This window comes from Strongylocentrotus purpuratus, unplaced genomic scaffold (genome assembly GCF_000002235.5).
Source record: "Strongylocentrotus purpuratus isolate Spur 01 unplaced genomic scaffold, Spur_5.0 spur5_scaffold_1, whole genome shotgun sequence".
Classification (NCBI taxonomy): Eukaryota; Metazoa; Echinodermata; class Echinoidea; order Camarodonta; family Strongylocentrotidae; genus Strongylocentrotus; species Strongylocentrotus purpuratus.
The window spans coordinates 50,412,706-50,428,981 of NW_022145594.1; the positions used below are offsets into that span (position 1 = coordinate 50,412,706).

At 35.0% G+C, this 16,276-nt stretch overlaps 1 protein-coding gene across 1 annotated transcript; it reads right to left on the reverse strand.

The window, feature by feature from the left end:
- Window positions 1-1,640: 1,640 nt before the first annotated feature.
- LOC105440880 lies at window positions 1,641-12,984 on the reverse strand. The gene is made up of 6 exons (XM_030978908.1): window positions 12,681-12,984; window positions 5,158-5,766; window positions 4,650-4,853; window positions 4,309-4,369; window positions 3,391-3,680; window positions 1,641-3,029 (listed from the first exon to the last, which is right to left on the reverse strand). The coding sequence occupies exons 1-6, from the start codon at window positions 12,982-12,984 to the stop codon at window positions 2,482-2,484; spliced, it is 2,016 nt and encodes a 671-aa protein (XP_030834768.1). The 3' UTR covers window positions 1,641-2,481.
- Between the last annotated feature and the right edge of the window lie 3,292 nt (window positions 12,985-16,276).

Below are 16,276 nucleotides of genomic sequence, written 5' to 3' on the forward strand. Positions count from 1 at the left end.
ACAGAGGTGGGGTCATCTGAGTCATCTATTTCTCGAGAGTGAGAAAACATGTTTCAGGATAGGCCAACATTCATTTATCCGATGCGACACTACGCGACTCTTGCTGGAAAAACTCTTCAATAGGAAGAGCGCCACCTGTAGGCTCTTTTTCCCCATTGACAACTCTTCAAAATAATGTTCTGCAACCAATTTACCCCCACTTTGCTCTGTTTTAAAATTATGATTACTAATATAAAATCGTGAAAATGCGAAATTTATTTATTAAAGAAAATACACTAGCCATCTGGCTATGCAATTTACACCACAACATTTAATTCATTCGAATTTCAAACAAATATATTGATAATTATATATTGTATAAGTTCAACATATATATTTTTAATGCAAATGTGGTTATAATATTCAGATTTCTGTATACATGTATGTAGCAAGTAATCTGCCACAATGTACAACGATGGCGACACGACAAATGCTCCGGCGGCGGTTGCTCCAGGCTTTATTTCACCAGGGATGTGGGGTTTGGGTTGCATTTGGTTTGGGGGCTGGGTCTGTGCTTGGTGTTGGTGTTAGGTGCAGTGTAGGTTTCCTGACCGGGGTTGGGATCGGGAGTTTGATTAATATACTTAAATGCCAAATGGAGTAATTGTAGCCGGAGCAGGTGTCATAGAAGCACAATTATGCGTTATAATTATGTACAAAACGAATTGAAATTTTACTACCATAATGTTAATATGCAAATGTATTACGTGTAATTTTACTTTTCCATTGATGTATACTTTGTTTTTGTTTTTAAAACTGCAATTCAGCTCTCGGGCCGCGAATGTTTTTATATGAATTAAAGAATTTTAAATAAGCAATGACAATTCAATTTATGACACTTTTGTACAGTTTTGGGGAATTATACATTCAAAGTTTATATTTTGTATATATGTTTGTTCGTTACTTTAATTTCATTATTCATTCATGTTTGTCTTTATTGTTTCATTTATTCATTTACTTCTATCTACTCAAACTGGTGGTAGGTACAAAATTAGAAACGAAAAAGTTCGATTCTTCAGCTTCGAATTATTTTTTAAAGCAATAAAATGAAATATGAAATTCGAACATTAAATGATTGACCATAACTAATATTTTTTGGAGAGATTAAGGGTATTACAAAGTTTTGGTATGGGATCATGAAATTGGTTCAAATGAACATATTGGTAGCATATGCGATCCTACAATATGCAGCGATCGTTGTCGCGGTTAAAATCGAGTCTTAAGTTATGAAATTGTAAATAATAAACTCTTTATGTTGTATAGCGCCCTCTCAAGGTCAAGATATCAATTAAGCTATAAAACAATGTCTCTTGACCAAAATCAACCGATTTGCTATTCCCGTTTGGAAATTATATATCACAACTACATATTCTCAAATTTTCATGGTCGCAGCTACCATCGTAAGGCCGTAGGCGCTATATGAAATTTATCAAAATTTACCGGGAGCACCGGTAAATTTTTATATTCAATTTTTCTCGAAAGCAGAAGTGTTTTAGGGGCTAAAATTTTTAGTGCTTATAATACATCCACAGGGGCATCCAAATATTAAAATTGTAAAGAATCACTATCCACCCAATTTTCAAAATTTCCCAAAACTTTGTAATACCTTTAAAGTTTAAAAATATATAACATTTGCTCCAGCTGTAATAAGTGGCTATTGTTATAATTGCTAACATTAATTGAAGTTCTATATCATGTAACTTACCAAAAGAGAAATCAAAATCTACTCTTTAAAAAATCACGCTCTGCATGCAATTATTGTCATTATTTAAAAAAGCATAGTTGAAATTATGAATGCGGTTTTTGGATATAAGTTTTAACATTGCAATATACACAATATGGTTCGGATAATGATGATGAAGGTTATGTCTATTACTGTTCTCAACCATTCAGGTAATTGATTAATAATTCAATAATTCAAATGATTTTATTTCTCATGCAAAAACATTTTACAAAAATACTTCTATCACAAAAACTATGCAATCAAACGACAAATATAATGGACAAAGCACGAGAAAAGAGGAAGTAACTTGAAAGAGCTTGTTGAAGTGTTAGTTCCTCAGATGCTGTTTTACAATATAATATGAACAAAGTATGCTTAGAAATACATGTAACATTAAATGTTATAAACAAATCAACTGGATTTTTCCCGCTTACAACGCCTTACGTCCACTGCGGGACGCTTCATCAGGCCGGCTATACCGACGGGTCTTTGAAAGGTTTATCAGAGAAGGGCAGTTCTTTCCTGACGTTCCCTGACCGGAACATCATGTTCACGGGTCAAGAATCATATGGCATCAGAGACCGATCGGCCCGATGAAACGTCCAGGGGTGAACCTGGAACGTCGCGAGCTAAGTTTTGTGTTAGTAAAACTTGGCTTGATGAAGATTCTCTGGTGATTTATAAACTGAGTACTCTCTGGGGAACATCCATTATGATCTTTAGGAGGAAAAATAGCATTCCCTTTTTTCCGGGGATGTATCAATACGAACGAGTTGAGAAATCAGATCTTCTTCTTCCAAGATGGTGGATTCCTCGTCGGGTTTTCCACCAGAAGATACCAGAGGGGCTATCTCAGACATACATGTATCTTCGGGTAGAACTTGCATTTCATGTACGGACGATTTCTCAGCAGGTTGGATGCTACTTACATTGGTCATATCATCACCAGCATGAACTTCTTCATAGGACACGTCTTCAGAAATCACTTCAGATGCATCCAAGTTCTTTGTACTGCTCTCCGATGAGTTGTCAGGATGCTGACTACTACTTCTATCCGTCAAGTCATCCTGGGTTTTGGAAGCCATGTCTCCCGTATGCCCATCTCGAGGAGTGTGGTCATTGCTTGCTGTAGCTTCCTGAAGTACCTGGGTGTCGGTCTGTCCTTTGGTCTGGTCCTCTTCTAGAGAGGTCTCATCTCTAGCAGAGAGCTGCTCATCATTGACGCCTTCTTTATCATATTCAGCATCGATCTGTTCTTCTACTACACCTAACCGGCAGTAAGAAAGAAAACAGATAATTGGTTTATATCTCAAAACACATTGAATTGAATTATTATGATTGTGTAGAACTTATCGCAGTGAATTTCAAATTTCTCTTATTTTGATGTTCACCAGGTAGTAGATGAGAACTTGAAGTTGATAGTAAGCATCTGTGTAAGTTTCTCCTCTCTGCATTACGTCATCTTAGTATTTATATCAACAGTGTAAAAATGCGGAAAACTAATCTGCTTCAGAAAATACCGTCAATCTGACTCTAAACACATGGGCCGTATTGTATACCGAATGTGATGGATGGAATGGGGTCCTCATTACGAAACTACAATTGTTCTTAATGAAAATATCCGTTACCTCCGCTGAGATACAGGTCTGCAAGGTTTACCAACTTGGCAGCTTGCAGTGCCTTCCTGAGCTCAATCCGTTCATCTTCCCTGGACACACCTTCTCTCCATTGTTTCAGCATATGACGAGTTCCATCACTGGTAACACGGTTGAACCTCATATTGGTCATGAGCGCTCTCTGTATATCACCATGTAGGATTCCCAGCTGACCAGCAAGGCTGTCGATCTTGGCTTCATCGTAAAGATCGTCAGCTATCTTCGTTAAGATGTCTGCAAACTCATCATCTGTGGGCTCCTCTCTAGAATGGTAACAAAGACAAACATGGGGGCGGTCAGAGAACCTATGTATGACGAAACAACTTTAAAATTAATACAAATATGTTATGCTTTATAGGTGAAGAAAAAAAAATCAAAATAAGTTCTTCCGGTAATGAGACTATAGAGGATTATGTTATATTATAACTCTAATCAAGAGTATCATCTTCTACTTGTTTCATTACAGACACTGTTCATTGTTAAAGTCAACATATAGCAGTTGACTGACACAAATAGACAGCGATCTCATTTAGAGACCATCATGCTCAACATACTCGAATTATTAAATTTTGTTTAAATTCATTAAAGGACTTCACTTTTAACTCAATCACTGTAGACTGGAATGAAGCTAAAATTTGCATTTCTTTGTTAATGAGTTTCGATCTTTTATTCACTTCTGCGTTAGCATTATCACAGGTGGTCAAGAAATTCTAAATCTGATTTTGGATTCATAGAAAATAACTGTTGCCGTACCTCTAGCACTGTTATTGACCGCCTAGCACCACTTATTTTACACACTAAAGTACATTCCGTAGCAGTGTTGTCACTATAAGATAAATAATACGTTGATTGTCAATTTGCCATGTAAAGAGTAAAGATATTTCATCTCACCCTGCTTGTACTGTATCACTCCCCAGTCCTCCGGTTGAATTATCCTCAAATGGTGATGTGCCTGTCATGAAGTAATGAAGTCAGTTTGAATGAGAAGGAAAAAAAAAGGATTTAAGATACAAATTTGGAATGTTCTCTATCATTCACCGTATCGGTATTCTAAGTAATTTCAAAGTATAGCAAAAATGGGATAGGGAGCTATAAAGACCATATTAGATTTGATAAGCTTCACATTATACATATTTCAAAAAGTAGCAAAAATTGGATTGGACTAATATAGTATAATGTTATTTTGTTTTTTTACTTTTAAAAGAAATTGAGATTGGAAAATACAGTCTTACCACTCTGAGCTTGTTTTCCAGAAGCCACCCAGCGAATAAAACTCCATTGATGTGTCTTTGCTTTCTTCTTCTGCTCTGCTGATCGTTTCTCACTTTCTAGTTGAATTTTGGTTCTCAGCTTCCAGGTCTCACGCTTAAGTTGCTCCAAAAGCCCTTCATTATATTCATGTTCCTTCTTCAAGCTTAATTCTAGTGACCGTTTTTCTTTTTCAAATCGCGCTCTGTCTCCCTCTCTTCCTTTCTTCAACTTGCTGTCTCAGAGTCATCTCGTTCCGCTCTTTCTCCTGTACAATGTTCGTCATTTCTGCTGCCAGTGAGCTTTTCTCTTTCTCAGCTCTTGCTCTGTCTCCCTCTCTTCCTTTCGTTAATTCTTCAACTTGCTGTCTTAGAGTCGTCTCGTTTCGCTCTTTCTCCTCCAGCATTTTTGTCAAAGTGTCTTCCCGTAGTAGCTTAGACACTAATTTCGTCATCATTTCTTCGTTGTCTGTCTCTAGTCGCTCAACCTTACGTCTTGCCTTCTCTTCTGTCCCATGTAAATTTTCAGCCATTGTTTCTATACGCAGATCGTTTGATTGTAGTTTCTTTTCAAATTCCATCTCCCTCTGCTTGTACGTCTCCATTATCTGTTTTGCTTTTTTCTCGTTTTCCATCATTGTCCTTTCACTATGTTCATGCCTTTCTTGTTCAACCTTCATGGTATCTTGTAGTCTTCCATTTTCACTGACTATGCTTGCGCGACTTGCACGTGACTCGATGAGTTCCTGCTCTAAGTCTGTAATTCTACCTCGGAGTAACTTCTTTGCTTCTTCTCCTTCTCTAATTTCTTCTCCGTGCCTCTTCTGTGCTTCTGTGCCATCCTTTCTCCCTTGGTTCCAAAACCGCTCAAAGCTGGGTAAAGAATAAAGCTGTATTATGCCAGCAGATATCCCTTCGTCACCCTTCTTCAAGCATCTACGGAGGAGGTGAAGCCACTGCAACCGTTTCTCATCTAAGCGATCTCCATCAGTTGAAGGTATGTCATAGATGTCAGTGACTCCGAGTTTTTTTAGTTTATTTTTTGCCTTCTCGAGGACTTTACTTTCCCTGGTAGTTGTCATGGCACATACAGGGACGTGACCTATCCAAAAGAAATAAGTTCAATCGAAGAAGTCGTTTAATCGTCCAGACCTCTGTGTACCACACATTTGTCACATAATCCCCTTTTTTTAGAGGGGGGGGGGGATTATATTTTTTAACCAGAGTAAGGATCGAATCTGTTTATTTTTTCATTCACATCTGTGCTTTCAAATATTGCCACTAAACGTGATGTATGTGCATAGAGTATACCATCATTTTCTAGGCTTGTAAATATAACTGGCGAGTGAGAGAAAGATCGATGGAGAGAGAGGGGGAAAAGAGAAAAGTGATAGACTGCAAAAGAACCGGAAAAGAGAGTAGACATAGCCGTAATCAGGAGATAATTATACATTTACAACTATATATAAATTTGTAATCATATGGACCTATTATATAATAATACAGGCCTACACAAAAAGAGGAAAGTATCAGCATGCATACACAAGGAAAGAAAAGGTATTTAATTTTACAAATTGAACTGACGAAGGGAGTGTTAGAGTTCACGATATCATCATCATCGAAATTGATGAGGTGCAATTAAGGGCTTGAATGCATAATGGATAATATAGAAAACTAAGATAAGTACTTGATTTTAGAGTCATATTGCATGAATTATGGTTGTTTCCTCGATTGTTTTATGTCCTAGTCATAACTGTTGAAAAAACATTCTATAGCAGGTGTCATTATCGCTAGATACACGTACCTACCCATTTAATAGCATGGCAAATAACGTGAATCTGTATAATTTTTTTATGTAAATAAAAATTACCAACCTTTATATTAAAAAGTTTCATATGTGAAAATAATATGGCTCGTAATTTTATTCACTTATTCATATCTTCATTCGTCTATTCTTGTAATCAATACGGTGGTTTATTTCACTGCATTGTGTGTATCAACAGTGCAATTATTTGTTAATTCACAATTGTTTAAAGATACTCGTTCTTCCTATAGCATAACGAATTATGGGCAAACTCACCTGTAATGCTCTTTATTGTCTTGATCCATTGTTGGAAGTAGTCGGAAAAAGACGGACTAATAAAAATGAGAAAATGCACAAATTCAAACTCGTCAGTATCACGTGGTGATAATTAAAGAGGTAATGATAATTAAATGCACACAATTTGATTCTCAACCCGCTCCTACCGAAGAAGAAATTGTTGCCGATTTTCCTTGCCACATTGCCCCGAAAATGTGTTTATTTCGGTCCGCGGTGTCAGAACGATGTCACCTGCCCACAAGCGCCGTAACTTATGACCATGAATCCTTTCGATATTAAAGATGGAAAGATATCAAACATATTCGGACACCTTGCTGTCAAATTCGGGTAACAGAAGTAAGGAGAAACATTATCAAATCATGTTTGAACGGACGAAAGTGATAAAAAATTGGCGTATCTAAGTATTATGCCGCTAGGGGCAAACCATGACATTGCTCCCCCCCCCCCCTGCCCAAACGTATCCGCATTACTGTACAAGCAAATGGGCAGTAAACATGTATATAAGGCACTGGTTTTGTTTAACTATGAACAAATAGCTAAATGGCCCTTTGAGAGTCTGAAACTTTACAAAGATAAAGAATTAGAAATCAATTACAACTTTTTCTTGTAGCATGGACCTAGATTGACCTCCTATAGCTTAATAAAAAAAGTTCAATGTTGCTTTATGTGCATGAGGTATCCCTGAACAGCAGATTGTTTACGGAATATCGTATTAAAATTGACATCCCTTTTTGGTTGGAGCCGACAAAAATATAAAGTCACAAACAATAATTGTTTGTTATTGATGATTGATGAGCATGGGTGGATCTTAAAGAAAGTTAACAGTAATCTGAATTAACTCGTGTATTTTGATGGAACAGTGCAATTGAAAATGGTGTTTCGGACGTTACATTTTCCGTAAACAATGTAGACCCTCATTTAACCCACTAGAACAATAAATTAATGAGATTATATATGGTTTGAATAAGCTTATTAGCTCATAGCCTGCCATAAGGCTGCATGCACGCTATCGTTGTGCTGCTTTGTCCATGCGAGTGAGCTACCGCTGCAGCATTCGTAATAGCAGTTATTGTTCATGCTCATTGGACTGTCCTGTGTATTTTGCACTCGCTATTCATAGAACCATCGCGTTAATCAGATTATCTCCAAAACGACCTGGCACAGGGGATTTGGGGTTTGGCACAATGGAGATTAGTCCTGTGGCATGATAAGAGTTAGTTACTCCAAGTCATTAAATTAAAAGAAAATATAATTTAATTATAGTAGCGCTTATATTAGAAATATACTCAAAATTTGAAAAAGTTGTCTCATTTTCCGTAAACAATTTTGTAACGTCCGACACAACTGCCAATTTGAAGTAGTAGAAAATATATGAACTGCAGGACCTATCTATCGTAACATTTTAAAAACATTTCATGTCGGCTACCCACCAAACAAAAGAAATTCGCTATACATTACTACAATACTATTTTATAGTTAAAACCAATTTTCCGTTAACAGTTGTAACGTCCAAAACAAATGTAACGTCCGAAACCAAAAATACCAATTAAATGATGATAATCCATATTTTAGGGTATCTGGAGTGAATAAATCATTATGAAATAAGTTATTATAAGTCTTAACACAAGTCAAAACACAAATCAGGTCTTTCAAATCCAATAATTTTTTTGTAAACACAAGAAGGGTGTTTCGGACGTTACATGATTTCGTTGTTAACACTTAGTTTGCAAATTTCAACTAATTTTCGATCATATGTGCAAGTTATGATTTCACAATGCACACTCCTGTTAAAAACACTATTTTGATAAATTTATTTAGATTTAAATATAAAAATATGAAGAAATATGATGCAAAGAATCAAATTTTCTACAAAATAGCTAAATTGTCTGCAAAATTGACTTATAAAACATAAAATATGGGAGCCACACTTTTTGATGCAAGGCATGGCTGGCTGCTTTAGTATATCCTTAATTGTAATTTATCTGAAAAAATGTCAATGAAAGTGACTCATAAAAAATATTCAACCATTTTAACAGCACTTTCTGGTATGCTGTTAGCATGTTTCGGACGTTACATTAAACTGTTAACAGACATTTTCATACTTTAACTTTTTCAGATGAGGGGCAAAGATAGATGTGAGAATAGCAAATTGTTGTCTACCTCTCCTCTTGCTATTTACATTGCTGTGTGTTTTGCAAATCATCAGGTTTTCATTTTTATAGAGGTTGTTCCAAATGATGTCATATAAACAAAGATGTTATGGTCAATTTAAACTATTTGGTAGGTTACAAAAGCTCAAAATCACACACTTGAGCAATACCCAGTGTACATGTACATGACATGGGTATGATACAGGAATATAAAGTTGATAAAATGAAGCAAATTAAAATGATTTTCTAAAAAATTACGGGAAATAGGGATTTTCATAAGGAAAATACATTTTAAAAAGGGCACTCAGTACACATAGCTAATCTGTGTACAAAGGATTACTACTGCCATTATCCAATACTGAAAAGAGCATTAATACCTTATATAATGATCCTAAACATACAGTATCTTCCTCAAATGTATGTCTACATATTAAGCTAGTGTGAAATATAAATGGGCTTTAATACTGATTGTCCCTTTTCTCTTGCCTATTCATTAACCATCGTTTATCGTTAAACAGAGAAATTTGAAGGATCCTGTAAAAAAAATAATTCTATGAATCTATAATGTTTCACAGATAACTAGAATACTTGATTTACGCTCCGAACATGTAATTGGTATCCACATACCTGTTGGAGCAATATGCAATCCAAGATACATGTTTAACTTATACTGTTTGTCACCTGTGATATCGGCACAGCAAGAGTTAAGATCAATCAACCAACCAATCCATCCATCCATCCATCCATCAATTGGTCATTAAGTAATAAATAGATACGTATTTAAGAGCATTTTAAGTGTTGTCTTTTGAAACAGCCTCCAAATACATAGTGGTAAAGGATGATTGTTACTAGTATTACCATCTAAAACATACACAATTTTAAAAGAATTTCCTTATTTATTATTACTTTAATGGTTGGGGATACCTCTTTATAGTTTTATTTAAGAAAAAAGATTTTTCAATGTTTTGCTTACATACATGTATGTGTTAGTGATATTATTGAATGACACACTTTATAGTTTAAGGCAAAGTGTAACATCGTGTAAGATCCGAAACAAACTATAGCATACATTGTACACTGTTGTTCATAACATGCAAAAGAGAGTATGTTCGTAAGTGAATTTTTTTAAGGAGTTTTGATGACTACAATTGCTATTAGCTTCATATTTTGCTGTGTTAGATCACATAAGCATTTATAACTACACGTTCTTGAAATGAACAGTATACCTTGTATAAATTGGGTAGTCGATGAAGACAAACTAGGTATATGTGCTAGACTAATTAAAACTGCACAATTGTTTCCATACATATTAAAGAAGAATTTTTCTGCAAACAATTAATATAACTTAGGTCAATAAAACATAAAGAAAGCAACTAACTTGAATAAAGTTATGATATTAACAGTGTGTACCGTCTAAAACACCAGTGGTGTGACGTGTGAAAGTTATAAGGCAATGCACTATTTCCCATTTTTTTTTGTATGTATTTATCTAATATCATCATTTCTTATAAAAAAATAAGTTTGACCGCAGAAAAAAAGCACTTTACCTATTGAAAAAAAAAAACTTGTTATTGTCAAAACCCTAATTTATAGCTATTTTTCACTTTCAAGGGATACAAAATCTGTATTTTTCAAGATAGAAACTCAAAAATTTGCATGAATAATCTCTGAAACATATTCTTAAAGACCAACACCTTTTTTTGGTGTAGTTAATAGCAAATTATTTATATATCCCAGTTATTAGATATGCTATAGTTCACAATAAAAATGTAAGAACTCAAAGTACTCATATCTGGTGAATAAATAGGGAGATAGATTAAGCTCCGAAATGTGCATTTCTCAAAAATATAAATAGTCCTGATCCTAAAAATACACGTTTAAAGTAAATAAATATAATTTCATTTTTTACCCTTTTGTGGACACATTTGGTATTAAACGTGGTATTACCATGTGATTACAAAAATGGTAGTCGATTTCATTCAAATATGTATAGCCCATGTGAATATGGAGAGCGAGAAGATTAATACTCACTTTAGAAACAGCACTATACATCCGACCTTCCCAGCAAGGTGTCGTACATGTTCTTCGTATGAAACTGGTAAGATGGTAAAAGAGAACGTATTTGATACATTGTGCATGATGAACCTTTTGGATACTATGAACATGATATTTAGCCTACATGCAGAAGTAGACAAATAACAAAATAGACAAGCTTGTGTAGTTCTATAAATTGCATGCATTATGCCAGCATAACACAAATGAATGAGTTGTTTGTGCAATAACATCAATGAAACCACACAAAATAATATTTTGTGAAAATATAAACAGTGAACTAAATGCCTTTCATAAAGAGAATATTACATGAGTTTGAAAGTCGTAGACTCATACTAAAAAGGGGTTGCCAAAATAATGATGAATCCATGAATCTATGTTGTCCTATATAAGTATAATTTCATGTGGGAATTTTTGTAAGAATTGCAGTGCGGGCAATTATTGTACAATTCCAAAACCCTGAATAAAACACCCATAATATCATCAACAAAATTAACATGTTTGAAAAGCCCAAGACATCACTCTCTTCAATGAATTGATGCATCTATATATTATCACTTGTTGAGCTTCATGATATTGAAATTGTATTTGAGAAAAGGTTGTTATATGGCGCCTTTAATCCCTATGTGCTTTTGAGGGAGAAAACAAATGATGTAATTATTCGCAGTTCCTTTTGATAATCTTAATGTCGTAGTTGAAGATTGACCATGTCCAAAGAGATGTTTCTGCAAGTAACATACACACTTGTATGCTCATGCACCTTGCTAGGGAGTCTCCAAACTAATTACATCCGGCAGGTCAGGTGAGTACATACACATCATCTAACCAAGAACTGTTTCAGATAGTTGACATGTTAAATTAATCAATGGCTTACACATAATCGTTTGTTTTTATTCGATTCTTTTTTCAAAGAAATGTGATATATTGCGCTCTATTTATTTGATTTGTGCCATGTAATATGAATTCTAAGAGTTACGTTTTACTGTTAAAACAATGACTTTTTAAGATCACGCAAGTTTTCACATATTTCTCTCTTTCAGACGATAAACGTGAAATGATATCTGTCTCTTTATCAATAGGCAATGGGTTACTCAGGCGTTTGTCAGGGTTCATACCCTCAATTTGCAAAAAAATTAAAATGTTACAGACGACTGAAATTTAGCAAATATAATTATACAATTCAAGCGACTGACTATAGCTATGACATTTTCGAATATTGATTGCGATGTAGTGTAGTATCTAACCAATATGAAGTTAATTTCACGCTCAAATAGGATCATCGCGCGGTTTTGTCAAACCTCCATAATTGAATTAACTTGAATTTATTTCTTCTACAAAACAAACAAATCAATCAATTGTTTACTACAAATTTACAAACACGCAGTTGGGTATACATTTTCTCATTTCAGGCACGTTTTCTAGAGACAATAAGGAAAACAATTAAGTAACATTTTCTTCTTCTTCTTTTTTTTAATCCGACATTTTTAGAGTGTTTAGACATTATTCACAATGCTTGTTTATCTAGCACAAAAGGGCATTCCGTTAGTTTAGTAATATTCAAAACATAACTTTCTCATACAATTTTTTATTTTACCAAAATCATACCTTAGGATTTAAGGAAATAGCTTTCATTCCATAGTAGAGGCGTTTAGTTTCATTTGAATTACAACAAACACAAACAAAACAACATGGCCTTATTTTCAATAGACAAACCAAAGAGAACTTTTCTTGTGATGATGTATATAGAATCGGTGAGATGTTCCTCCTGATCCTCAGTAGATGTTTGACGTTCATCAGCAAGCTTGCGTGGCTCTACGTCTCCATAAAGAGCGCTTCTCAGGGCAGAGGCTATTCTGTACACATACCCGGGTAGAATTATCGTACCAATAACAAGCGTATCAGGAAACACCACTCGTTCATCATCACAAGGTACAGCCTTGCCTGGTTTGTACGACAAGATTTCATGTCGTAATTCATCTAGCTTCCCTTTCTTAATCACCGAGCTGGAAGTAGCCATCTGTGTACAGATTTCGCCCTGAATACGCGAACAAACCCATTACACGCTCAATACCATACATATATGTACTTGGTGTAGGAAGTTCTTTATAAGGTACGTATCATGTATAACAGGATGTACAAACGGATGTACAAACGGATGAGGGATTTTAATGAATGATCAACCGACCTTCGACTTGTGGTATGAAACATAACAATTATTATTTGAATCACATACAGTAATAGTCCTGTAGACGTTTTTCAGACCTGGAAAAGTTGTTAAGTACTAGTTTTTTTTTGTTGATTTGTGTTCTAGATCGGTATTGAAGTAAATTTAGCCTGGTTGCCAGCTTGGCAACCTTGGGCAACTTTTTTTAATAGCCATATAAGCATACTTATCTGATTAGCATATGTGCAATATGTAATAATGTTGCTAATCTCAATCCAAGAAGCCTCTTAACATGACTAATACGACTTTTCAAGATTTTTCTATGACGAGGCATTCATTTAGGACACCAATTTTTATTTTTAAACAATACAATTGTTTTAAATAGCATAATTAGCATAATATGTACGATATATGGAATTCATTGTCATTGTTTATCTATAAAGCCTAAAATTGTGTGCAATGCAACATTGTAAATCACTTTTGAAAGATTAATTATTAATTCATGAGAATATATTCCATGTATACCGGTGTGTAGTATAATTAGCCTAATACACCAGTTTACGGTTACATCAGTGTGCATGCGCATACATGTAATTGGCTTTGAAACAAAGCCAATGACCTGAGGTCAGTGGTATTTATGCGTAAATTAAGATTGCGCCCATGCAAATGATGATGTGCGCGCACAACGCAGCGCGTGGGCAGTGATATCATCATAATTTGCATGGGCGCAATCTTAATTTTCGCATAAATACATGACCTCTAGGTCATTGGCTTTGTTTACTCGCCAATTAAAATGGCGCCCCTAACCGTAAACAGGTGTATTAGCATCATAATATAATTAGAATATATGTGCAACATGTAATAATATTGCTAATCTCAATCCAGGAAGCCTGAAAACATGGATAATATGACTTTTCAAGGGTTTTCTATGACGAGGAATTCATTTAGGACACTAGTTTTTTATTCCAAGTAATGCAATTGTCTTAAATAGCACAATGAGCACAATAAGCTAATATTAAGCATGTGTACAATATATGGATTTCATTGTCATTGTTTATCTATAAAGCCTAAAAAATGGTGCAATGCAACACTGTAAATCACTTTTGAAAGACTAATCATTCATTCATTAGAAGATATTTCATGTAGATGTCGTAAAATTAGCCTAATTAGCATATACACTGTATGGGCCATATGTAATAATGTTGCTAATCTTAATCCAAGAAGACTGAAAACATGGATAATATGACTTTTCCAGGAATTCTGCCACAAGCTTGAGCAACGTCGGGCTTGTGCTCTCAATGGTTCTGGCTTTGGTAAACATAGACAGATCATAGTTCGCACTGTTGTATTCAACATCCCTGGCCTACTTACGTACCTGTCTCACCACACCATCAATTCCATCATTATCATCTGCTTTAACCATCTTTAGTGTGTTTCCGACAGTCTCTCTAAATCCAATGACTAAAGCCCAACCATCAACCTCATTTCCTAGACATTTCATGAGGTTCGACAACATTGCCTTGCAACCAAGATAACCACCACATTGGACATACAATTTGTGAAGCTAAAAAGAGTCCCAAATAATTGATAATTGAGAAAACCCCTTGAAAAGTCGTATTATCCATGTTTTCAGGCTCCCTGGATTGAGAGTAGCAACATTATTACATATTGCACATATGCTAATTAAATGGCTGATATGGCTAGTTGCCCAAAGTTGCCCAAGGTTGCCAAGCTGGCAACCGAGCTGAATTTACTTCAAAACCCATCTAGAACACAAGTCAACAAAAAACTTGTATTTATCAACTTTCCCAGGTCATGTAAATGGTATATGGTACCGTCTACTGGACTATAATCTGCCCCCTGCCTTCATGCCCACGCGCACATGTTACAATAGTTCTCTCCATGTTAATGGTGGAAGCACAATATTCCACGCTAGTTTCTATCCATCATTACAATGTTTGAGCCTACCATCATCATATTAAACCCTATGATATAGATATGGCTATTCTTGAGGTTTCAATCATTCTTATGCATCATAGTCGACCAAATTAACCATCAACATCGATGAAAGGGAACTATGATGTTTCATAAATTACTGTATGGTGTCTTATGTATTATGTATTAAGCGCTATATACAAATTAAATAGTATTATTATTAATATTATGTACGGTTTGGTCTCTATACCTGAGATTATATTTTGCTTGCCAAATTGAGGAATTGAATCAAATTTATTTATATTTAAAACAAAATATATATTACAATATATACCTTTCAAATAGAGTTGGGGTAAAGGTTATTAATGTTTTTCATTTCACCCAAAAGACATGCATGTCCCTCAGTTTTTCAGAAAACCCAACATAATATTAGGTACACTTCTTATATTAGCGACTGGCTATACCTTTCATTGGCAGCATATATTGTGATGTCAAAACTCAAAATGGCTGTTTTATAAATGTATCGCTTTTAGACAAGCTTCCCGAATACGGTATCTTTGTTGCAATATTTCTTGGTAAACTTTTCGGTTTTTATAAATGTATATATTTCTTGTTAAATCGTGTTGTGTATAAAGAACATGCGATTTGTTTTTTTGAAATGCTTTGGTCCTTATGGACAGTAACAACAGCAACAACACGTGCATAGAGCACCCCTGTAGTACTAGCGGTTAATACAATTTGCCAAGAAGTTCTAGTTTTCCATACTTAGGCAACTTGTTGTATAAGCCTAATTTATAGCATAATAATCAAATTAGGATATGTGCAATATGTAATATGTTGCTTATCTTAATCTGGGAAGCTTACAAACATGGATAATATTACTTATCAAGGGTTTTTTATGACGAGGAATTCATTTATGACACCGGTTCTTATTTTTAAGTAATGCCCAAGGTTGCCGACTCGTCACTAACCCATCTAGAACACGAATCATCAAAAAAAACTTAATTGTACTTTTCCGGGTCTGAAAAACTTCTACAGGACTATGATCCTGAAACTAAGACGCCCGGCGAAGGCCGGTGAGCGTAATGAGTTCGTTGATAGCGCCATCTTCGTCGGCTTGAATCAATTGTAGGGAATATGAATATAAGGAACCGGCCAGATTCTGGACATTTTAGTTTAAAAGTTATTTTATTGTTCATCCAATGCACAC